This window comes from Sturnus vulgaris, chromosome 20, assembly GCF_052056855.1.
Source record: "Sturnus vulgaris isolate bStuVul1 chromosome 20, bStuVul1.hap1, whole genome shotgun sequence".
In the NCBI taxonomy this organism is placed as follows: Eukaryota; Metazoa; Chordata; class Aves; order Passeriformes; family Sturnidae; genus Sturnus; species Sturnus vulgaris.
Window position 1 is genome coordinate 3884332 of NC_142262.1, and position 26161 is coordinate 3910492.

At 39.0% G+C, this 26161-nt stretch overlaps 1 protein-coding gene across 1 annotated transcript; it reads right to left on the reverse strand.

The window, feature by feature from the left end:
- Window positions 1–981: 981 nt before the first annotated feature.
- On the reverse strand, window positions 982–24363 carry SUZ12 (SUZ12 polycomb repressive complex 2 subunit). The gene is made up of 16 exons (XM_014878130.2): window positions 24045–24363; window positions 21215–21261; window positions 21058–21122; window positions 16272–16340; window positions 14677–14726; window positions 13385–13470; window positions 11837–12068; window positions 10988–11090; window positions 9517–9622; window positions 8647–8824; window positions 6451–6542; window positions 5849–5992; window positions 5088–5245; window positions 4280–4478; window positions 3706–3785; window positions 982–3384 (listed from the first exon to the last, which is right to left on the reverse strand). Exons 1-16 carry the CDS (start codon window positions 24346–24348, stop codon window positions 3039–3041), a joined length of 2259 nt encoding a protein of 752 aa, XP_014733616.2. The 5' UTR covers window positions 24349–24363; the 3' UTR covers window positions 982–3038.
- Between the last annotated feature and the right edge of the window lie 1798 nt (window positions 24364–26161).

A 26161-nucleotide genomic window follows, 5' to 3' on the forward strand; every position in this document is an offset into this window, starting at 1 on the left:
AAGGTAAAATCAAATTTCTGGTTTGGGAGTTTTGTTTTGTTGATTAGATAAATAATCAGAACAGTTCAAATCATGGGTAACTGTTTCATTCCAGGTAGTGAATCTTTATCCACCCTTCAAAATTCAAGGGCTACATTCAAGACACACTCCAAGCAATGTACACTGATGGTTAACAATTCATCTATCACTTTTGAATATAGTATTAATGCACTAAATTAAATATTCAAATCATATGAGGTTCCAGGTTGGGGTTCACAGACCTGTTGTGATCACCAAGTACAAAACATCATTAAAACCTGCCCTGAGCACACTGAAGGCCTGATGAGGAGAACCTGGACAACGATGGAGACAAGAACACACTGCCCAATGGCAGCCTGAGGTCCAGTCTGCAGAGCCCAGCTGGCACAACCTGCATTTCAGGATCTGGATCCTAATATGGAAAAAGGTTTCCAGTATCTGCTATTGCAGAGTCAATACTTGGCCAAGCAATGCAATTCCTGACTTGTCTTATAGTACCTGGAGCATCCATCTTCTGCAGTCCCAGAGGAATGGGATTTAAACAGACACCTATTTAAACTTTACTCCATATAAGCCAAATACTTTGTAAAATGTCTGAAAAATTAACACGTGTAAAAACTACACAAATCTGAGTTCTATAACTGACAACACAAGTGATGTTTCATTTGCACTTCTATAAATTACAGTTCTGTACAGTAAAGCACCACATTTACACCCATCTCAGGTATTCAAGTTCTACCCCAAGAAAGGAGAAGCAAAGTTTTTGTATCTGGCTAAAACCCTGGAAATTATGAAGATACCTTAAACAGAGCTGTAACAATCTGGCAAAGGAGAACATGTATCCAAATTTTAAGTCATGCAGAAGAGTTTACAGAGGTGCTGCTTGAGGTCTCTGCACATGGAATGATTGGACACCCATCATGGCAGATTTTGTTATTACTGAACTTCATGTACAAAAGCTCATTTCAATTAAAACATTTAATGAAAAACAATGGTTCATTTAAACAGCTAAACCTGTTTTAGGGTTGTTTTTAGGGGGAGAAGGGTTTTCTTTTGTTTTTACATCTAATGTACCATTCAAATTTTTTTAAACCAGCTTACATGGCATCTTCAAAGGTACAAATAGAAAAGGCATCTTTATAAATAGAAAACAAGGGGATTTTTTCAGCTTTTATTATAAATTGACATGACATACAAAGTTTACTGAACAGAAGTAATTTCATTACTATTTTTGGGGGGATCACCAACTTTTTGTGCAAACAATGCTAGCCTTCTTTTAAGCATTAAGAGCATAACTGCTTAAGAAATGACATAAGCAATAATTCTAGAACTACATCTCCCCTAAAATAATCTATTTTTTTACATATGTGCACAGCTTTAGCAAATTAAAGCCAGAGAGAAATGCATGATGTATTATCCAGAGGCAGAATTAGAGTTTGCTAAAACTCAAGAGAGCTGGCAATTCAAGGAGTTTGTAATGAAAAGCTGCAGTTTCCCTCTTTCCTATTTTGTACACAAAATCAGTGACTAAGAACTTAATACTGGATGACGAATCACATCCACACCATTAGTTAAATAGTCTCACAGTTAAACACATCTTAAGGACCATCAAAATCAGTATTTACATTTTATAAATTTCTGAAGACACCATTAGAAAGCTTATATACCCCTTCAACAAATAGGGAACTGCATCTCATGGTGATGGAATGAAATAAAAAACAAAAAATACCTGTATTTACAGCAGCATTGTTCCTTTATAAATAAAGAATATGAAAAATGAAATATTTTAAGGATAATAAAAAATTGAGGTGATGTCACTCAACCACAGTGCTTGCTGGAATAAAACCCTTCGGTGCTGATACTGTACCAGTAGTGAAACCACTTTCCATTGGAAAAAATCTGTAAACGTATGCATAAAATGTGTTAACAGCAGTGCAAAACTGCTCAAATATAGTTTAGTCAGCATCTTAGTATCTGTATTGAATACAATACATCACAGAATACTTACATAAGAAGTGCAACACATTTTCTGGTCCAATTTTACAGTGCATTTTTCCCTCAAGAGTGGCATCTCGAAAGCCAGAGCTAAGCCCACGGCCTGGCCTTGCAGTCTGTGCTGAGGCGAGAGCTTGGCGGGAACGCAGCGCCTGCAGACGGACACGAGGCTCCAGCCTTAGCATGGCACCCAGCATGGGCCACCCCAGGCACAAGGGGCTGCACCCAAATCCTCTCTGTAGCTGTGTAAATGTGTAATAAAAATATAAAGGAGCTAAATGTTCAAGTTTAAAATGGTACACTGGGCGATCAATACATCAGAATTATCCACGAAACCCAAACTGCTGGTTAAACCTCAAAAAGCCAAGGTGGTACTTCACTGTGTCTGGAACGTGAAAAGCCAAGATCTTTCCAAACAGGCACAAGACAAAGGAAGTGCTAAGTTCACCAACTTTGATAATTTTTAGTGTAAAAAAAAAAAATTGATTTGTAATTTATGATCAATTGATAAATGATTTCAAATACAAGGATCAAGGTTAAACTGTAAATAGTCAGACGTCATTTTCACAAAAGGCTAACTGGAGAATTTCTAAATAAGAAAAGCAGAAACTGTATCCCAATCCCTTTTCCCTAATGTTTCACAACTTCATGGTAGGAAAAACAGCCAGATACAGATGCAAAAATCTTAATATAAAAACGGTTTTACATATACTTAAATTATGTAAATTCCATAAAGTTCTTAAGACACTAATTACTAAAATTACAAAAAGATTTTTATATTGCTCTTCATGCTCAAACTCTTAGAATATTGTCATTACATCACCAAAACCAATATACATGAAGTACTTGCATAAGTAACTGAATAAAAACCCTGTTTAAACAATATCCTTGTTGAAATCATTTATTTCCATCCAGCAGTGCCTGTTTGGAATCCCTGTATTTCTGTGTGTAATTCTTTATAGAGCTCATGCACCCTAGAATGTCACTTCAATGCTTGTCCGTTGAATGACAATTGACTTTTGACTTCAGAGCTTCTGCTTCTTGCTCTGTTTCGTGACACCTGAGATGCTCTCCACTTCTGAAATCCTCTCTCTCATGGTATTTTCACTGTATCCATTTGCTGTCCCACTTTGTTCCTCGGAGGATTCCTCGTCTGTCGGGGAGGCCGATTCTCCTTTCTCCAACTTCTGCTGCATCTCTCGGAGCCTGGCCACAGCTTTGTCTATGGACATGATGCTGATCAGGTTAAAGTCATGCATGCTGACCAGGTGGAGCATAAAGTTTCGACACAAGTTCTTCTTAATGATTTTTTGTCCATAGTTTTCAACAAACAGCATACAGGCATGATTCATTTGATTGTCAGCAATAAACCTGTCAAATAAGAAAGCCATCATTATGTAAGCAGAGCATTTTCAAAAACAAAAAGATACTCTACAACATGATTTATCAATGTAACTGCAGAGAGCAGCTATTACACAGTCCAATGTTTTTTCCTTTCAAAGCTCAAATGCTACTAGGCACAAGAACTTCTTTAAAAGCTTAAACTCTCAAAAGCTTATTACAAATTATCCTTTAATGATCCTTTCCTAAACAATTGAGCCAATTGAATTTTAAGTATTTAGTGAATTGCAATGCAAAATGATCAACCAAATCTATACTGTAATTTATTTGTATCAAAGCACAGTAACATACCCGTGCTTCATAACATGAAGATTCCATAATTTCATCACTTCTTTCTCTCCTTCGTTAACATCAGAAAATTCTTCAATTTGCTGGAGATTGGAAGGAAGGGTAGGAAAAGAAACAAACACCCATCAGAACTGCATATCTGCTGCCAAATAGTGAGAGCATACCCAAAATTCAACTTACACACAAAAATATATAAAGAAAATTCAGGCTCTGCAGTCAAAAAAGAAAAATGTCATTTGATGTAGAGACTTCTGATTATAAATTATATTCTTATTATATACAGGATATATGCTTATTATATACCCAAACTGTGTGCTCCTGATTCCAGCATCTCCTCTTTGAAGGAGAAAAACAGTCACAAATAATGTAAACTTATTTGAACACAAGGAGACTAAACTAACTGCAAACTGAAGGCACACTTGAAAAAACAAACTTTGATTCCATGAATTTCCATCAACAGTAGTTCAGCAAAATTTTCTGCTCCTAAAATGCAGAATTTTCACCCTAAAACAACTGCGGATCATCTTTTAAAAACCACAATCCACTTAAAATAGCTTTGTACAAAGGGAATAATTACAGTAATGGTTTTCTCCCGAAGCCATTCCGGGTCCTTCTCGTCCTCACTGTCCACCTCCATCTCCTGGGGGCGGAGGGGCAGGCAGGTGTCGCTGTGGAAGTAGAGCCGGTTGTGGCCGCTGCTGTAGGTGCGCTGCTGCTCCACCTCCCCGTCCTCGGACTCCAGGAACTCGGACATGCTCGCTTTCGTGCGCTTTGGCCTGCCAAAGGAGCAGTCACTGCTGTCACCAGCACGTCACAAATGCAAATGCTCAGAATAGTCACTGATTCAGGCAAATTATGTTTAGCTCTAGCTTGTAAAAATGTTTGAAGGGGGGAAACCTCCAGCAATGAAATAATCCCCATTAAAAACTCAAGAGTTCCTGACCCAACCCTCCAACTTTTGGGGAAGAAAAGTTTTCGGGTAAGGCAGTTAAAGAGAGCTACATTGTTATGAACAGATCTCTCTGTTGGAAAGATACAGAAAAATCATGGGTGATGTTATCCTCCCTGAGTTACATTTTATTTAGTCATAACAGTGAAATTTAGCACTGTGTATATGTACCTACACATTCACAAATCCCCAGGTTTCACAAATCTGGTTTATAGGCCAAAAAATTCATTACAGGAGAGTGGCTGGGCATTGGAATGGGCTGCCCAGGAAAGCGGTGGAGTCACCAACCCTGGAGGTATTTAAAACAGACTGGATGTGGCACTCAGTGCCATGGATTAGTTACTAAGCTGGTGTTGGGTCATAGGTTGGTCTCCGAGGTCTTTTGCAGCCTGTTTGACTCGGTGCCCCACACAGAGCGTGTCTGGCAGCTCCGTACCTGCACACCAGGATGTGTGTGATTGGAGTTCGTTTGACGGGCCCGTTGCGGCTGAAGGCGAAGCCGGGCTGGCGATGGATGTCCTGGGGGTTCCCTGCGTAGGAGCCATCGTAGCACTCGTTGATGGACACGTCTATCCGAGCACCTTTTGGATGATACTGGAGCACAGTTGCAAATACTCAGCACACAGTAATGACAATGCATCAAGAGGTTTCAACAAGTAAGCTATAAATTCTGAATAACTTAAATATCACCTCTCAATAACCTGATACAGCCCTAAGTTTCCTTTCACAACACCCAAATAATTTTTAACCTCTAGAAGCAAATTACACTAAAGTTTCCTTGCTCTATACTATTTTACTGTTTTGTATAAAACCATTTGAAACTAATTGTAAAATTAATGAAAGTATCAGTAAAAGATTGCTAGCAAGAACAGTTCTAAATTTTCTAGAGCTTCAAGAGACTTCCAACCAAATTACATTGCTTTCTACGTCAAAGAACACATTGAAGCAAAAGCAGTAGCTGCATTTAGAATTCAGCCTCTAGTGGTCAGCATTATTTAATGTATATATTAAAAAAAAGGAACTCAAACCTTCAGTATTTCCCTTCCATGTAACACACAAACATTCACAGAAAGCAGCTTCTAACCTGTAGATACAGCCCTACAACTTACTAAGCTGGAAACAGAACCCCTGCATTTGTAGGATCTTTGACAGACCGTACAGAGCTTCATAGTGCTGAAGTACAAAATGGTTACTTACAACATAATTAAAGATAAATCTGCTGTGGCAGAGTTTAAGATGTTTGAGTAAACTATAGAGTTTCCGACAGTTCAGTGTGCACCAGGGGCAGTGCAAGTCATCGCGGGCCTCGGTCTGCTGCCTCGTGTTATTGTTGTAGAGGAACTGATGCAAACAAAGGAACAGGCAGAGCACAATTAGCACCAAATGAGTTTCATTCATTAACTTCCAACCCCCAAAACCAAGTCGGACGTCATTACAAGAGGCCTCCACAGCAATAGTTTGATCTTGGGAACACTGTATCAGCTCAGTGTAGTGAAACACTGGTATTTCAAGAAGGTTTTTTCCCATTGGAAACTCAACTGTCCCCCTCCAACAGACTAACAAGGAATGTCCTTTGCCTTTTGGAACACCAGAAAGACAAGTTTTCCCCCAGAAAGATTAGTGTTCTAGAATACTTCTGTAAAGAGGAGTGTGGAATGGCTTTCAGTCTGTGAATCTGAGACTCTTTAAGGCATCCACAAAAAGGGCAATGGAAATTTCCACCCAGCTCCCAGGCAAATATTTTAATTCCACACAATATTTAGATTCTAACTTTTCCCTCTAATGATTGTTTTCAATACCTGGTAAAATATTCGCAACTTCTGTCGAGGTTCATTTAAAACATCTCTCTCTTTTCTTGTTTGAAGGTCTGTAGGCAAAGATTCTTTCACAGCTGAAAAAAACCACATGTAGACATACATTTCTTTGGTGCAGAGGAACAGACAAACACTGTTTCTTACCCAAGTAAGGAAGTTCTGAGAAGGGTACTGCTGCTGTGCTTTGACATAATTAGTCCTACCAGAAACAAGGAAGTCTGGATGCTCAGCTTCCTTCACAAACCTACAGGCAAACCCATTTCTAACAAGATTATCTCCAGTGTTGGAGAATCATTCAGAGAACTTAAAAATGGTCAGGTAAAAAGTAATATTTTTCTTACTCCATTTAAGCAGTGGATTCTTTATGTATAGCTAAAAGCTGGGAAATAAAAACCATCCCTGCTTTCAGATTGCTGCATTTAAACACATCACTTAAATTCAATTTCAAAAGTTCCACAAGTCTCTAAAGAGGCAGCAGAAATGTAAATAAACACACAAAATATTTAACTGAAACTTTAACCCTTGAACACTGTATGTATGTGTAATGGCACTGCCCAGTTGCTTCCGAGTCTCTTCCATACACTTTAATCTATAAAACTATTTTGATTTCATACAATTAACAAAAACCCCTACAGAACTAAGCAGGTTTATAAATCTGCCCTCAAGAGAAACTAAATAATGATCCTAACTTGCTTCTGAATAGTGATAAAGATGGGAAAACATGGCTCAGCTCTACTGACCTAACTTTTAGAAGATGCACTTATTTTTTATTTAATATTTTGGAGAAGAAAGGAAATTTTATCTTCTTTCTGCATGAAAAAGAGAGGAGGCCTGACACTTTAGCCTGCACCACATCAGAGAAATCCCAATTCCATGGCTCAGTTACTTTCAGAACTTTGTAATTACAGCAAAGTTGAAGCTGCCATATTTAGAAAGTCTTCAATGTCTTTATTCCACTGGTCTGCCTTGGGAAACATGCCGAAGTAAAATGACAACATCAGATTTATGTACCATTGGGAAAGATGTACTGGACCTTTATCAGAATCTCTGACAGAAGTTTTGTACAGTTTTCACTCTCATGGTATTCAGACACTGCAAAGAGCAGAACCATAATAAATACCCTACAGTGCTGCACATTACACTACAATGTATTTGTGTATGAGAGCTGGCTGTACTATTTGGGAAGGTTGCTCTGATTGTAATTTTACCAATTTACTGGAACATTTAGCTTTTCTGATGGAAGAAGAAATGGGTTTCAGGTTACACTGGCAATGCAGTCTTGCCGTGTTCCTATTGCCTTTACATTTGTTACAGTAAACTACCACACACCTTCGGGAGTTAGTCAACTCAACTCTCATTTTTTTTTTCAAGTCTGAGCATAAAACCTGCCTAACAAATTACAATACAGGTCTCCAAGAAACTCTAAAATACAAGGAAGCCTGGTACAAGTAAGTAAAGAGAAAGCAGACCAATTTCTACAGCAAAAGTTCAAGGACCTGCCAGGTTCTGTTGGAATAACTTCCTGTTTGTGTGCACTGTCAGCCACTCATCCTAATGAAAGAAACCCAAGTGTCTGCAAACCCTAGCTCAGGAAAAATACTCAATTCAGGAAGCAGGTATCAAGTCTTATTTAAACATTCTTGTACTCTTTCCAAAGAGAAGGATGCCTGTAGGTTGTCTAAGGATGGTAAGGGTCATTCTAGACATTGGCTTCTGCACAGGTAAGGTGAAATTCTTCTTGCTCTCACTTTTTTATCACACTAAAGCTCTAAAAGCAGCACAAAGAATCATCACTCTTAGAAAGTCTCACCATTAAGTTTCTCAACATTTACTGTAACACAACTGCATAAAAAACACGTTTGGAGAAGCAGTGTTTTTGTCATCATTACAGAACACTAATTGGAGTGAGTAGGGCAAACCAGACAATCCTAGAAATCCTAGTGATGGATTCTCCCCAATGTATTTCCCAGCAGGATTTACACACATTGTATACAATCACTTCAATAATGTCCCAATGTTTCGCTTTTAACCTTAAAAAATTTACAAAATATGGGATACAACAAAGCCCACTCAGTTTTGCTTTTTCCTATTGAGAATAACCTGAAGCAGCTGCACCAGGGAGCCTAAGCACACAAGGGTTAAGCAGATGATTATTCAGCAGCAAAACCAAAGTTTGCTTACCTATAGTCTGAGTAGGTTTAACAGAATTGGGCTTGTTTTCTTGAGGGAGACTTTCAGAATTTCGTGTTGCAAGAGGCTTAGCTATAGGAGCTGTAGACTTATCATTTGTGTCTCCTGTCCAACGAAGAGTAAACTGAAGTGTAGGTCCCTGAGAAAATGTTTCAAATGGAGGCAACCTCTGGAGAGTGGGGGAAATAAAGAAAACCCAGCAGAATAAGCGTCTTCACAAAAACAATCATGAGAAAATATTCACAGAATGTAGACTGATGTAATTTATTTTAATGCAGGTAAAGGCTGACCAGGATAGTTGAGATTGTAACTGTACTTTTACTATATAATTTGGATCATCTCTTCTTTTTTCATATATTATATGATAATCTTGAGACACAAATACTTTGCAACCATCTGGAATCTTCATGTTCTTTTCTTCAAACACCAACAACTCATACTCTCCCAGGACATGTGACCATGACTATGTAAGTTAATACAGTCACTGCATCACTGAGTGTTGATTCACCTCAGTCAACAACTTCTGTCTTCTCAACCCTTCCTCCTACACTGATACATCCTCTTCTTTTCATCACTACATTTCATCAGCATTCTCTTAAGGTATGCACATAAGATCACACCTGTCTGGGTTCTTCTTTCTTCTCCTTAAATAGAATACCTGACTTTCTAGGTCAGGAATTCAGAAGTCACTGAAAAGAGACAGCTGCCATAATTACAGTAGTTGACATCTGCTTGTATTAATGGTCCAGTGTAGGCAAAGCTTTCTAAACTCAGAGTTAAATTTAAATGTATGTCCATATATTCCCAAAGATAATTATTTCCTGTGAAGGCCGTTCTCTTGACCACTGAAACAATCCATACCTTCCCATCCAGAATTGTCTCCCATGTTGCTCTTTTCTTGCTAATTGGACACTCTTCCATTTCCTGCATGGCCACTTCATATTCCCCATCCAGAAGTTGCAAGCGTCTGTCAAGACAAAATATGTATTATGTGTAAAAAAGCTCTTTCATTGTTTGTCTATTAAAATGCACTATTGCACAGTAGTTAAATTTCCACGAACCTAAAGACATTTCCAGGCAAATTTATTTGACGAGGTCTAAATCGTAGGCAAACACCATCCACAACAAAGAAAAATGTTAAAGACTAAACCAAAAATAAATATATTTTTATGCATGATTTGGTTCTGCTGCAAATCAGTCTCATTTATACAACAGCATGCCTGAGAATGTCCTTGCCTATCATCACTACAGAACCATCTAATGGTTCATATCTTGTTTAGCATATTGAAGCTCTCCAGTGGAATAAAATAACAGAAAAGAACAAAATACTGTCAAGACTTCCAAGAAGATACATATTAGAAAAGGACATTTCTTCAGAAACCAAACTCTTCTCAAAACATACTTCTAAACCCCTATTTGGATATTTAACCATTTTGTCAGAATTAGTTGGAGCTAGTTTAGGCAGTTTTTCTTTAAGCTCTGTTTTTATTGATGAAAAAAATCATCTAAATACCTACCTCTACCTGAGACTTGCATTTGCCATGGAAAGAAGTCTTATTTTCATGTACTGTTTATGTTCATGTTTTATGTACTGCTTATGTTCATGTACTTATTTTCATTCTGGCTGTTGGCACTATTCCTTTGCAGCACAAACAACCACCCAAAATGTCCACTCAGGAAATGGTCTGGTTCTTATCTTTCAAACTGGATCTAGAGTGCTCTAAGCTATTAACATTTGAGTTCACCCCACTCCACCTTCTTTGAAATACATTAAGCAGTATCACGATAATAAATAATTAAACTACATGACAGAGTAAGCCTGTTACAATTTTAACTATTTGTTTGATTGTCCTGTAGTAATGGGGAACTGATGTCTTCTGTAGCTGTCAGCAGAATGAGACTTGTGACTTTATCAGGAACATTCTGGTATGGAAAACATTATGGCACCCAACAGAGTGTAAGCAGTAAGGGTATTTCAGAGACCTTTTCTTTGTTTTACTTTTTACTTATGCTGTCACTGATCTTTAACAGAACCAGAGAAGTTACATCTGTCAAAAACTGGCAAGGAACAGACAAATGGATGCAAATTAACAGGACAATATTCAAGATCACAGATGGAAATTATTTACAGTAATCACTGAGTAGGTCTCAGTATAAAATGTGTTATGAAACCTGTAGACTTTTTAAAAAAAAGATAACAAGCCCAAGTTCTTATTCTAAATAACAACTAAAATGCAGCCAAAGACAACCAACACTGTAACAAAGAACATATTAAGTTTATTATCAAATTCCTAATGATTAATAGAAGCTATATTTGTTTTTACAATATTACCTGTTTTTGTCAAATACGGTCATTTGTGCTACAAATATCTTTTCCCCATCTTCACGATTTGAAGAGTTTCTTTTTCTTCTAGCTGGAAGCTCCTCATTGACATCTGCACATAAGAAATATGGTATTCAATCATTATATAAGCATAGATTCAAAAGATCCAAGAGCCTCTAATGCACTCACAAATTTAACTGGTTATTGATTGTGTCAGATGTGCCACACAATAGAGAAGAACAAAGCAATGAAAGAGCACTTAGCTTAAATGTATTTGTATTATTCTTAAGTGTAATTGTATTATTCTCTCAGCATAAAGAATTTGGGATTTGATCTTCCTCATCTTGTGGCTATAAAATAGTGAGAAACAAAGATTTTCATTCTACATGTACTCTCTAAGGCTGTAACATTTGTGTTGTAACACATCTCAACAGGATTAAGAAAATAACTTTTAAAACTTTGTTATTGAGGTATTTTTCTATTGGCTTGTCATTTAGTTGTGCTGAGAAACACTGACAGCACCCACAGTGAGTCAGTAGTGACCAGTGTTGGTGGAGGAATCGTTACACTCTCAGTGACCACAGGGCTCTCTTGCACTGGTTACCCTCTAACACTGTTGCCTCACACCTTCAGCATCACATCAGTAACAAGAGGTGTTAAATTTACACAAAACCAGAAGCATAATTTCTAGCTACCAGCTGAATTTCAGCCCCATCTCAAAAGAGACTGCAAACAAATAAAAGCTCACTCTGTTACTACTGGCCCCTGTCACAGTGTGACCCACACTGCTCATCAAGACAACTCCATACGTGCCCACAAGATAAACCCTGCAAAAGCAGATTAAAAGATTGAAGTTACCAATGTTTTCATTAGTTTCACCATTGATCAGTCCATTAAATTCTCTCCTTCCTGGGCGAGTGACTCTGAATAACAATGAGTAAGACTTCACCATATGGCTGTTGCTTGGTTCAAACTCATTGCTGGAAACTGCAAGTGATGGGAAGTTGCCTGGTTTTATTTGGCTGAGGTCTGGGTTTAAAGGCACCTGCTTTTTACCTGTAGGAACCTGCCTTATTGGACAACTGACATCCTGCAGCAAAACAAGAAAGATAAGGTTCAGGTTTTTAGACTTCAAAGTAAAAACATAAAATATTTAAATTGATGCCATTTCTAAACTGTATTTGTTCTGCCAACTTTTGAAAATAAGCTTATAATAAGCCTTGAACAGATATAAATAAAAAAACCCTGGAATAATCCCAGATTTTAAATGCAAACCCAGATATTTATAAGTGCAAATGAAACACTGGCATTCTATAACCCCTTCTGGCAGCAGCCATCTTTCTCTATATGATTAAAAGAACACTAACATTAGGCACTTAGAAAGACTGTTGAACAGTCATTAATACTAATTTAATTCTGTTTACCTGAAGAAATTGAATGTTTTGGTTATATATATATATTTCTCAAGGGCTTCTTATCTTCTCCTTGCAATATTTCAAAGTGCATTTTGTGCTATCTGTGAGATAAAGAACCACTTACCTAGGATTTATTATATTTGGGAAAACAAGACAAGATGGCCTAAATATGAAACTTGCAGCAAAACATTTGGAATAACCATTAGCACCTCCTGATTGCACTACATTTATCCATACTATAACAATTAACAAAATTAGTTAGAAACACTATTAATTCTTAAAAACCTGTCAAATCAGCCTAGCATTAGGGAAGAACACACAGCTCTGACTGCAAATCTTTTCCTTTCTGGTTGAAACCTTTTAAAGCATTACTGAGCCTCCCATATTCTCACAGTTGGGAGGATAATCTGCTAAGTGATGTGAAATAAGCTCAGTTAAAACTGCAAGCAAATTCAAAGATGCTTTAAAAATAAATATAGAATTGCTTATGATTCACAGTCGCTAAAATCTGCAATAATTGAAATAATCAAAGTAAAAAACACAGGTACAGAAAAAGCAAGGAAAGAGACAAGAGCTGGCAGGTGACTGAGGAATTCAAAACAATTACAATTTGTTCCTTTTTACTCCTAAACTCTGAAAGGCATAGGCTACTTTACAATTGCCTGGTTTCCTTAAGCCTCTGGACATCACAACAGAATGAATTCTTTAATGATGTGACAAACAAAAACTGAGGTAAAACCAAAGTGGCTGAAATTTCACAATGAGTAGATGTGATTCATAGCTGAAATCAATCAACGAAGCTGAATGCATTTTAAACCTCATTTCTCATAAAGCAGTGCAAAATCCAAGAAAAAACAATTTGAATACATTAGTTCTTAAATTTAAAGCTTAATTTTAACAGAAGCATCACTATGTGGCAGTGTTAGATATTCTAGAAGCAGGTAAACATTTTGCTTTAATATATATTGACATTTTGTCAGATCATTTTTACCTTTCGTTTCTTGTGGCAAACTTTCACCAGCAGTACTTCCAGAGTGACAGAATTTTGTTCATTCTCTGAGTTTTGTGATGGCTTATCTAAACAGAAAAGTATTTTAAGTTCTGAAAAAGCAAAGATCTATTCAATGATATAAATCCATCTGTAATTACTTTTTAATCACAGGCACCTCCCAGGTAACAAAGAACTCTGGCCACATTCTTAGTTTCAACTCTCCCCAAACTTACTACAGATTTCCACTTGAAAATATATTCTAATTATTCTCATATTAGCTGATCTCCAAAGTTTAAAAGGGCACATTTGTTACCCTTTTATAACAGAGAAAAATGTTATAGGTAGTTTTAAGGACAGTTAGAATACACTAATTACAGATGAGTCAAGTTATTTTTCCCAATTTTTTTTTCTTTACAGCTTGCAAACCTAAAATTTGGGTTTAAGATTCAGATGCTATCAAATAGGAAAACAAAACAAAATTACACCATCCTCCCTTAAATATTATGAAAGGCTAAATAAATTCACAATAGCTCTTAAAGGGCTCTCAAACAAACTTGAAAAAAAGTTTTAGAAAATAAGACTTTGTTTGTGAGACTGCACAATAAATCTCCTAGAGCCTGTAATCTTCAAGGCAGCTGCTGCCAGTGGTGTGATCAGCAATGGAAATCAAAAATTAGAAATATAATTTTATTTTAGTGGACAAACAGCTTTTGCTCGCAGAGCAATAGAACTCTTCATTCTGGTCAAGGAAGTCAAATATTCTGATATTGAGAGGCAAATCCTTATGTACTTGAAAGACATCATGGAATGACTTCAAGTCACTAAAATATGATTTCCATGGCTTTTATAATTGTTGACATGGTCTTTCCTTGATTTCTAGACTCAACTTGACAATTTCTTTTCTTACACTTCTATTTTTAAGTAGAAACCACTGAATCTTCCAACTATTTGAGGGCTGTGAGGTTTTTTAAAGCTCCTTCAAACACCAAAGACACACTCCCAGAAAATCACATTCTTCAGGAAAGAATTGCTTTCCTCAAGGTCTATTTCAGTTTGAATGGATGATGGCTTGATTCTGACTAAAACCCTGAAGGCTTATCTTCTTAACATCACAATTACAATACAACATTTCTAAAGTACTACTGAATTACAACAAATGAGACAGGCTGAACAAGTAAATTAAAACCTGCATCCAAAGAGTAAAAATATTCAAGTATTCCCCTCACAGATCTCTACTAATTTCAAAGGTGTTACACAAATTAACAGTGGAATGAATGAATTGGCAAACATACCATTTTTATGGAAGAACCCAGTAAATGTAAGTTGCAAATGAGCAGACAAGCTAAACAGGGAAAAAAAAAGAAAATGTTAGAACAAGTAAGTGTTTTCTTCTCACAGCAAGCACTTCACTGATATTCAGTACAGAACTGTAATGATTCAGTCCATCCTTTTCACTTGGAAACTGCCTGGATACAGCAATTGCAGTTGATGCAGAACTGAACTGCAGTTTTCTCTTTACAGACTCATTCTCTCTGTGTACTCTGTGACTTGATACATTAAAAAAAAAAAAATTAAACACTACAGTAGAAAAACATTGCCTGAAGATAGATCTTGCCTTCACAGGCAGTCAAACACATTTGTTGGACAGTCATCAGCAGAGCTCAGTTTTGGTGGAAATTTTCTAGAATTTCAGCCTGAACCATGGTCTTGGTGTAGATTAAAAGAAAACCAAACCAACAAGGATTTTAAACTCGGCAATGAGAATCTTTACAAGGGGGAACTTGCACCTTTAGAAATAAAGACTATCAGTTACATCAAGCCCATATAATTCATAACATATGCAATCAAAATAATTGCATCTGTTTTGTTTCACAGCCTAGATTATTCTACTGACCACAGACCCATTTTATTTCAAATCGTAAAATTCAGGGCATATTTCAGTTAAAACAAATGGAAATATTCATAAGTCTAGACTTAAAAGTGTCTCAAAATCACTTAATATTTCTGAAGTATACATTGCATAAAATATAATTTGTCCCACTACACCACCAGACACAACTTTGTGCACCTTCACTTCTTAGGCAGATACAACCTGACACTCCACACTTATTTTTAAACACAAACATTCCCAAGAGCTCTGAGGTGATCAGCAAAAGTGCCCAACAGCTCAAGTGTTCAAAGGACTCTATCTACACTAACTTGCATCATTCATCCATGTTACTTCTCCACACTAAAGCACATTCTTGATAGTTTTGAAAGAACAAAAAACACAAATCAATATTCTATGTTGCTTCAACAAAGCAACTAATCAATATATGGAGCAAAATATAATTAAGAAAAATAATATACAGTAAATCCATAAAACCTTTTAGAACACAAAATTTTTAAGTTTGATTCAGACTACAATGTATCTAGCACAGCTGCCTCTGAAGTAGTCTAATGATTTGCAAACACTGTGGGAAAATAACAGGTTAAAAATAGGAAGTATATAACAACAAACTCCAAGCAATAAAACTTGATGATGTTTTCCCAAATCCACCTCATTTTTTTACTTTTAATTCCAACACACACAGATTACTTACTGACACAACTGACACACTTAAAAACAAAATTAAGGCAAATATCCATTTGAGGTTTCTATACACATTTTAAGAGATGCCATAACAAATACTGAAAGTTTATCCCAATACTGCTTTTCTCCAAGTTAGTTGACCAGCATACATACACACATTTTAAGATTCTGGAAACAACATTTGAAACAGCAACTACCTTGCTTCGAGTAATGACTCCTTATCCACTTGCACTTGATCATTCAAAAGGACTTTTGATTCAGCCCATGTATATACTCATTTATACCCACACACATAAATATACAGCAGGACAGTACCTGTGAGATTCTTGTTCTCCCTTCATTTTCTCTACTTTTGATAACATGTCATCTACTTTGAATGTTTTCCTGTGAGGAAAAAGCAAAAAGAATAGTTTTACACAGCCACTACACGCACAACTTACAGCAAGAAAATGTATTCAGCCTGAGCCTTGACTTGATTTTCCATCTAAAACTGTCTATATGTACCATTTTAGCCTTCTCTTCAGAAAATACCCATTGGACACACACAGACCTAGTATCCTGCCTGCGCTATAAGGGACACAACTGCTTCTCAAGTACTATCAAAAATAACACAAGGAATTAAACCCAGACCTTGCAACATTAATCCTACTGCTTGTAAAAAGTGTCATTTAACAGCAACATATTGAAACTCTTGCAGTGAACATGTTTAACCACATTTCAGCTTTCTCAAAGAAAACCTTCCTGTTTTACTGACACTTATACTTACCAGGAATTGACATGTCAGCCCCTCAGTCATTATTATTTTAATCTTGATCATAATAATGAAAAACACTTAAAACCTTATAGCACCAAAATGTTAAAAGCCTAATTAAAATCCCAAACCCTTATTTCTCCACACATTTCTATTAAATGGACACAATGCAAAGAGCAATGAATTTGAAAGCTACCATAGGAGCACATTCACAGAACACAGAGGACAATGACAACCAATGACAACAATGTCATAGAGAATAATCACTTCAAATCTTTCCTCTCTGTAATTCTGACATCAGTCTGTTCACGTTCATATGTTCAGCCTGTTCTACCATACATACAATTTCATGTTCATTAAATAAAGCTTATTCATGGACAGAAGTTGTTCAACATGTTACAGAACAGTCTTTCCATTTTTCATTAAGGGCAAATTAATGCTTGGATCTAGATGGCCACAAAATTCCACCTGACTACAGTGACAACACAGGAGTGTGAGGGCACCTTTCCTTTACGTTTATTCCCTTGAAAAATGGAGTAAGAAGAAAATAAACAGTTGCCAAACACCAGATTTCCTGCAGAAGGAACAATGCTATACTCTGGGAAGTGAGAAGCATTTGTCTACAGAAATACCCTGACTGAAGAAACATTGATGTCACTCTGTCTGCAGTCAGCACGTAACGCTCGTGAATGATTGAGTTACACAGCACATGGTGACTAAACAGCAACACTGGGCACCAAAAATACAGGGCTGCACTCAGATAACTAGGAGAAAAACAATTATGATTTGTGTAGTAAACAATCACTGATTCAAAACTCTACTCAGCCCGAGTCACACGTATGACAAACTGAAGAACTGACTCACCTACACTAAAACGTGGGATTGTTAAAATGCACGTTGCAGTGCTCAACTTTAAAGCAAGAAGTGTTAAGAACAGGGTAATTCGATAAAAGTTTTAGATTCTAAGGTAAAAATGTCTCTGTATGCACTTTGCTCCAGCTCATCAAAATCAGCCACTGTTCTGCAGAACAGCAAGTTTAGATGGTTTCTCCAGACTGCGGAATTGCTTAAAACAGATTTAGAGCAAAGTTATGTCATGAGCAGAATAGGAGCCAAAAACCAGCTAAGAGATAAACATGATCCCAGAATGGGGGAAAGTTAACAATCTTTCATAAAATACACTAACATCTGACACAACTTGTATTTAGTATGTGACCATTATTGATCCAAAAAGAACAGCGGCACAATCTTTGCTAAGTTCAGACTCACATTAGTCAAAACAAAAGAGATCTCTCTCAAAAAAACCAAACTTTCTGAGAAACTAAAAATAGCAACCAATAAAAAAATTTTGCCTTTGAAGTTAACTTGTAAGAGCAGAAATTCATTTAAAATTAATTACTGTTTATGTTACCATGTTCCCATGCAAAACAGACAAAATTAAGTTTTTCTAATAACCATCCCTCACACTCAGGATTTTCAAGACAGCATTTACTTGTGTAACAAGTACGTGCATCTTGTGCATTCCTTTCTCCACCCACTCTTATTCCAGACAAGAAAAGTAATAATTAGCAAAGTATTAGAAATCACATCATAGCATGCCATTATTTTGCCAGTAAATAATTATTCCTTTATCCAAATGCTGTATGTGAAGCAATTTTAATAACAATTAGTAACTTCTTTCCAACACCATAATTTGGTCAAATAATACATTAACACCTGAAGACAGACCCAGAGACACAAAGTCCAGTTCAGCTCTCCATCAAGTTATCAGCTGACCAAAGCCCATCACCTCTCCAATAAGCAGCAACTTCAATACCTTTCTAGCCCAGGTTGACACATGCCCATTAACTATTCCCTATGACCATTTCCCTATGCTCTATGCATTCTAGGTTTTCTAAACACTTTCTCAGTATTAAACATGTGGAGCAATATTAATTTCCTGGTTAAAATGCAGTTTTATTTCCCTTTCTCCAAGTGATAATTTTTTCTCAGACTATCACAGAACTGGAGGCAAAAGATTTGGAGCTATAGGTACTATTCTTTAAGTAAGGTCTATTAAGTTTGGAGATTAGTTCTTTAAATTTTACTTAGGATACTGTTTACTGAAGTGGCAATCAAAACAATGGTCATCAATTTAACAATGACAACATTTAGGAGTTCTAGGGGAATAAATTAATCTTCATGTATAGTCCACATAAACAGGCTAACAGTAACGCAGTTTCAGAAAAGACTTCCTTGCAAAGAGAACTCTACTACACTTTCACTGAAACCAGTGTAAACCAGCTGTACTGAAACCAGAACATAAACTTTTCTTAATGTAAACCTCAGATGATCTTCTCTAGTCCAGATATTTTCTTTCTTTTAAAGTCCCTTTTTCACCAAAACAAAGAGATCATAGACCTGAACTAGTCGTGTTGAATGAAGAACAGTGATTCAGGTCTTGTGCATATCTGTAGGCATTTACCAGCACAGATCAGCAAACAAGGATCCCACTAATCCCCTCAGGAAGTGCAGTTCAGACTCTTTTGCCAAACTCTAAATCCAAACTACCTTTAAATTACATCTTCTGTGGTTTTAAGTAGGCTGAAAGAGAAGGGCCACAGTACTGACTGAGCATGGAAAGGGCAGAGGGAGCCCAGGGGGAACACACTTCACAATTACTTTCTGGCTTTTCCCTTCCAAATATGCTTGCTCTCTTCTGCTGCATTATTGTGTTTTTATAAAGAAATCATACTGAAACGTTTTATTTAATCTTCCTAGGCCTAATTACAAGCATGATTTCAGTAAGTCAGCATCGTCAGAACTACTGAAAGGAACAGCTGTAATCTGTCTGTTATTAGAACACCTCCCAACTAAACTCACAGTTCTAAAACAAAGTGTTAAGAGAACTGGTAAAAATCAGTATGTTTCAAACAGAAACCAAGCACTACTTGTGCACCTGAATCAACTGGAATTTGGAACAGTGGATAACAAAAAGGCAAAGAATTGTCTCGTGCTTCCGAGTAAGAACAGCAGATATCCAACAACATTTTCAGGTAACAAACACATTTCGATCAATAATGAATTGATCCAAGTTATAAGCAAGAACTTCCTGTAGTACAATTCCAGTTAGAAAAACCAAACAAAACTAAACCACAAACACCAAACAGCCTGAAAGAATTTCTTAAAGTTTTGTTCTGACTCACTTTAAAATAAGTAAAATAAAATTCATTTGGATAACTCTCATAAGAAAAAGTAAGCTGCAACTTCATAAGTACCTGAAGTTTATATTATGGATTCAGTTTTAAGAAAAAGTTCTATTGTGCCATTAAAACTCATAGCAGGAACATTAAACAATTTCCAAGAGATCCAATAATGCTATAAACAGCTCCTTTAATTTAACTAAAAATATGTAAATTCTATTGCTTAACAGATCATGCAAATATTACCTCCCTTAGATATAAATACAAAGTTTAAATTAGAATTGTCTCTATAATCACATTTTGTTGCATATTTGTTGTACTTAAGTGCCACAGCAACTGTTTCTAAGCGATAAGAACTTCCGTGCTAAAATATTTCAAATTAAATGTTCAGGTTACAAAAGAAGTCTAAACTGTAACAAAGGATTTTCAGTGAAGAGGAAGTATCTGGTAGGGCCTTGTGATTCTGCTAATAAATAATGTACACTGCACTTGTCCCTCTGCAGTGTTTCTGTGTTTTCAAGCCCACTGACAAGCAGCTGTAGCACCTCACATGACAGGAATGATTATTCTGCAATATCAAAACTGAAGACCATCTCCCAGGTCTATCCAGTTCAAAACAACCTCTTTAATGTGTTTGCTGGAGTTCTTCTAAAATACTATAAACAGATCTGCTTTATTTCCCAGTTTTTACAATAACTACAGAAATAATTACTGAATTATTTCAAGACTAATTAACAAAGCCAGTCGTTTTGTATTTGGGTTTTGGTTTTTTCAAAAACAAGTGGTTAAGGTTACAGTTTAAAATAGAATGTTTCATAGGATCATGATTAAGAACCATTGATTACAAGAGCTGAGATGTAATACAGTTTTGTTTGTTTGTTTTTTTAATAAGTTCTCCTCCAAAATAGAAAACAAACACGGGAGAATTAGTTAGGATTCTGCACATAGTTCTCCACATTTGAATACTCCCAGTATCCACAGAAGTCACATGGATAAAGCTACACATACACTTAACACTGCAAAAAATCTCTTAGGTCTCAGAAATCAACTCTACACTGAAGTATGCATTTTAAAATTCTTCAAAAAGAAAACAGGTCACCTTCCACTGCTTTTTGGACTTCTGCTACTTGGTGAACATTTTAGGATTACTTTACAAAAACAATTTTACCTTTTGATATTTGTTCGGGAGTTTCTGTGGGACATGTAAGTGAGAGTTCTGTGCAAAAATATTGGCTGCAGGGGGGAAAAAAAATAGAAAATGGTTATGCTTTAATTAAAATTTTCTACAAGTACTAAGCAAAGGAGTGATAAAACCAATTACTCACTGCTATTAGATTCCGGGTACGTAGAAATCTGTATATCTGTGTTGGTTCTAAGAAAAAGGAACACGTGTTATCCAATGTAACTTACACCTCCAGAAAGACAATCCTATAATGACAAATAGTATCTAACTTCCCATGGCAATTACTTTGAAACAATTATCACAAAAGCCATTAAGTGAAGCATCACAATGTCCAAATAACTCCAAGTTATCACATTCAAGGTTACTTCAACTCTACAACACAAAGCAACTTCTTGTTTAAGTTGTCACAAATCAGGGGTCACAACTCAACTCTGACTGCTCTTGCTTCTCCAAAATGTGTTTCTTACAGGCTTTGTATCATTAAAGGGAAGAAAAAGTACTTCAACATATGACAACCTATGGTCATATAGGCAAGTTTTCTTCCTGAAGTTAATGAATACATCTGCTACAATACCAAAATAGCACAATAAATTTACACAGTCAGACGATTTGGATTCTGATTGCTTTACACTTCTGGAAAGTACCAAGGTCACTTGCAGCAGGTACTGAAACAAGAACAGGGACTGTCACTTGACTGTGATCCATCATGGATCATTTTAAGGTGGGAAATTAACGTTGTTTTTCGTAAAGCAACTACTGTTTCCAAGTGCAGATGGAGAGAATATAATTCAGCTGTTCACAAAATGGACACCCAAGCACGGCATCATCTCAAACAATTCTGAGGACCAATGTTCAAAGGATCAAGACTTGCCTACAGACTAGAGGAGGACCTTCAGTTTAGTTTTAACCAATTAAGTTAAATCAGGACAAGAAGGGTTTTGTCTGGATCAGGTTATATCTATCAATAATTCCAAACCAAACTGAAATATATCCTATTTGGACTGAAATAAAAGCCAACTTCACCGAGCAATATCAGCAAAAAACTTACAAATTACTTAATACATATCAAGTAGAGAGAAAAAAAAGAGAATAGATGACGTACTGATGCCCATGCTAAGGCTGGTAACACTGCCTCCATTCCCCACATAAAAAGAACAAAGTTTATTTTTAAAGAAATATAAAATTTTCTTTTCATATGACTGCAAAACATTTATTTCAAATAGATGGAAACCTTATTGTGTGGAATTCTGTAATTAGAAGTAGAAAAGGATAGCTTTTTATATCCTTTACCCCTTTTAAAAGATATGATTCAGCCACATTTCTACAGTTATGAATGTAAGACCCCGTGAACACATAATTAAAGATGCATTACTGTTAGAGAAGGAAATCTTAAAATGATCACAGTATTTCCTTTCAGAGGCTTGATGAAAGCCAGTGAAAATCTGCTTCATGCAAATTATCACAATAAAATCTGTATTTTTCAAATCAAGATAAAAGAAATTAAGATATGCGCACTTTGCCACAAAGTGAAAATACAGAGTAGTCACAACTTTGAAAAAGACATCCCAGGTTTTTCAGTCTCAAAAACCCCATGACATCACTATAATTTCTTAATGTATGAAAACATTAAGTTACATTCACAAGGATGAAATTTAATGGCAATGCATTGCTGCTTCAAAATTAGTTTTCCCAAGTGGAAAAATTCTGAAACACACTCTTCAACCTGCAGAGAGACATATGTCTCACAAGTCTGTATTACTCAGCAGAAGCTTAAAATAAATCTTTTATCTTTTCCTAGCATATGACCTTGAAAAGGGACAAAAACAGTCAGGAAGAATGCGATTCAACGCTACACTTTAGGATTGTTTTAATCCAGTATTTATTTACTGCAGTTTTCCCATGATATTCACACTACGGGGTTGACATATTATGTATATATGTACATATATCTACACTGCAGCTTCCTCCTGATCCCCACCTGCTCAGCTCTGTGCTTCCCTTGTCTGACACACTGAGCCACAGGCAGAAGAATTTTTTCCACCCTGGGCACTGACACTGAGAAAAAGCTCTTAAAACTCAAGTCTGCCACTTGACCCATTTGCAGCACAGTATTTACCGAACACAGAGTGTTGTTAAAAGGACTGACACTCAAATGGCCACACATTATTCGAGACTACACCAAAAACTCCAACACTGTCACCGTCTACAGCAAGTATGAGCACTGACAGCACCAATTCCAAAACAGGATCACGTCTTCAAGGAGGGTATTAAAAATTCCCTTCAAATCCTGGCAACTGCACAGAAATTTTTTAGTGCAACTTAAGTTTACTGCTCCAATGTGCTTTTAAACCAGATTTCCACAAACAGCTTTCCAGTGAATTCAGGGGGATTTTCCTCCTCTGTGGAACTGCCACAGGGGGGAAGCCTGGGTCGCAAAGGTCAATTTCCAATCCGAAACCTCGACTAAGTGAAAATTATTACCAAACAAAGAAAAACCAAGTACAGTGAACTCTTAATCGCGTCCTGCCCCTGAAAGGGGCTCGAACGGCGGACGCCAAAGAGGAAAGGGCCCCCTCGCCCCTCACTGCTCAGAAGCTCCAGGGGCTGCTGGAGGAGGAAAGGGAACCAGCCGCCCCGAAAGCCTGATGGGAAGCGCTACAGAGAACCAAGTTCATCGCTGGGCGCGGGCACACACACACACACACACACCCTCGCCCTCCGCCCGCGGGCCCCGGGCGCCTCTCGCCGCCCTCCCGCACACCGGCCCCGCTCCCCGCGCTTCCGCCCGGGCCCCGCCGGCCCCCGCCTCCCCCGGCCCCGCTCCCCGCTCCCTCCCTCCATCCCCCGACCGTGTTTACCCCCGGAAGCCCCTGCTCCCCACAGCCCTCCCCTCCTCCTCCCGCCCTTTCCGCGGCGGCCCGGGCCGGTCCCGCCGGCTCGGCCCCCACTTCCTCCGGCCACCCGGTGCTCACTCTCAAAGGCCTGAAGAAAGAGGTCGTGGTCGGCCTGGATCTGCTCCATCTTCGGCTTCTTCACGGGGGGCAGCGCCGCTGCCGCCGCCGCCGCTGCCGAGGAGGCCGAGGAGCCGCCCGAGTACCCACTGCCTCCTCCGCCGCCGCCGCCGCCCGCGGCACCGCCGGATTTGCCGCCGGGAGCCGCCGCCGCGGCAGAGCCCCCGAACCCACCGCCTCCTCCGCCACCACCTCCTCCTCCGGCGCCGCCGCCAGCGGAGCCCGAGCTGGGCCCCGCTCCTCCACCGTGCTTCTGAGGAGCCATGGGGGTGGCCCCGGGCGGGCCCCGGCGGGACGGAGACCGAGCGGGGCGGGCAGGGCCGGCCGGGGCGGGTGCGTGAGGCGGGGGGGGGACGCGCCGCGCTCCAACTCCGCCAAGTCTCCTCCGCCCCGCTCCCCTCAGCGCCGCGGCCGCCGAGCCCGACCGCCGCCGCGCGCCCGCCCCCCGCGAGCGCCCATTGGCCGCGGGGATGGCGCCGCGCAGCTCCATTGGCCGGCGCCGGCCCCGCCCCCACGTGACGCGCGGATGGTTCTGGAAGCGTTTGGTTGGTCCGCGCGCTCGGCGCGCGCCCCCCCCACCCCCCGCCTTTGAACTGAATTCGCGGGAAAGCGCCGCTCGCGTTCCGGCGCGGGGCATGATGGGTACGGGGGGGCCCCCGCCGGCCTGAGGGACCGCTCATCGGACCCCGCCCTCGCACCCCGCCGGCAGCGCTCGGCCCGAGCCCCCGGGCTGTCCCGGGACCCCCGCTCCTCCCGAGCCCCCGGGCTGTCCCGGCCCCTGCTGTCCCGGTCCCTGCTGCCCCGGCCGCCCGCTCCGCCCGAGCCCCCGGGCTGCCCAGGCTCCCGCCTCGCCGTGCCCCCCCCCGGGCTCTCCACGCAACCTCCCGCTGCTCCCGCGGCCGCACAGGTGGCTGATGCCCCTTTTGCTTGAGGGGCTGCACCCCTTTCCGCGGAGCTCAAGAGCTAAGTTTGTCAAAATCGAAGCTCAGGCATAAACCGGTATCGGTTTTGTGGTGGAAGTGGTTGTACGGGGTGGGCTATGAGCTCCTGCTGCTATCGCGTAGCTCTAACTTTAGCTAACCGTGAGGTTCCCTCAGAGCATAGCACAAGAAGTTGCCCATAGGTGCAGGGAGACTTGAATTCTGAGGTAAGTGTCTCACAGCTCATCAGATCTTCCTCTGGCCGGGGAGGTGAGGCTGTGCCGCTGCGGCCGGAGCCGTGACAGCTGCGGCGGGGCCGGGCTCGGGCCGGGGCCGCTGTCAGGGCAGCCCCTCGTGTGTGAGAAAACGCCGCGTCCAAACCGGCCGTGGGGAAATTCAACAGCGGCTCCATTTAATCACCTCCTTATCAGCGCCGCGGCAGCTCATACACAAAAGGCTTCGGCAGTTCCATTCTGTTTGCTTTCCTTGGCAAAACTTCTGCGGGGTAATTGTACAGGGTAGGGTAAGAATCGTCTATGTGCGAAATACAGCCTTGAATTCTGATACCAGATACAGCTGTGGTGCTTGCGCCCCACCATCTCCCTTTATCTTCTGATTTCTAGCTTTAAGAAAAATTAACATAGTGATAAATATTAAGAGGAAAACCATATATCAAAGTCAGTCATGTTGTAAATGTGCCTTACATTATCTATAAAGGGAGATTCTAAAGTGATGTCTCATTTGTCTCTTAATAACCTCATTATGTTTAAAGAAAATATATGTATATACACCCCAAACATTCAAATAAGTCTAAGCAAGTAACTTTTATTTACTTTGTACAATTAGAAGCAAGAAAAAGAAATAATTTATTTTTAGAAAGATGGAAATCATAACAGTTTCTCCAGAAGAAATGAACTATGGTGTAAGACTCTTGTGTCCTTCACCTGCCTGGTAATATAGACCCCTATAGATTTTACAGATGCATTTATTAAAACCCAAAAAATTAAAACATTTTTCTTCCGTACATCTATATCAGATAACAGAAAGTTGGCCATATTTAGCAAATGACATTGAAAATGTGTTTTCTAATAAAGTAGTCTAAAAAAGATGCAGTGAAATAGAGTATGCCTGCCTGAAATTGACATAAACACATTAAAT

What these genes read in the sequence shown, in the direction of transcription:
- SUZ12 (XM_014878130.2), bottom strand. Translation starts at nt 24,348, where the DNA reads ATGGCTCCTCAGAAGCACGGTGGAGGAGCGGGGCCCAGCTCGGGCTCC. An exon ending in TGAAACTAATGAAAACATTG is followed by an intron (nt 11,091 to 11,836) that starts GTAACTTCAATC and finishes TCTTATGTGCAG; the next exon opens with ATGTCAATGAGGAGCTTCCA. An exon ending in AGTTGCGAATATTTTACCAG is followed by an intron (nt 5,993 to 6,450) that starts GTATTGAAAACA and finishes TGTTTGCATCAG; the next exon opens with TTCCTCTACAACAATAACAC.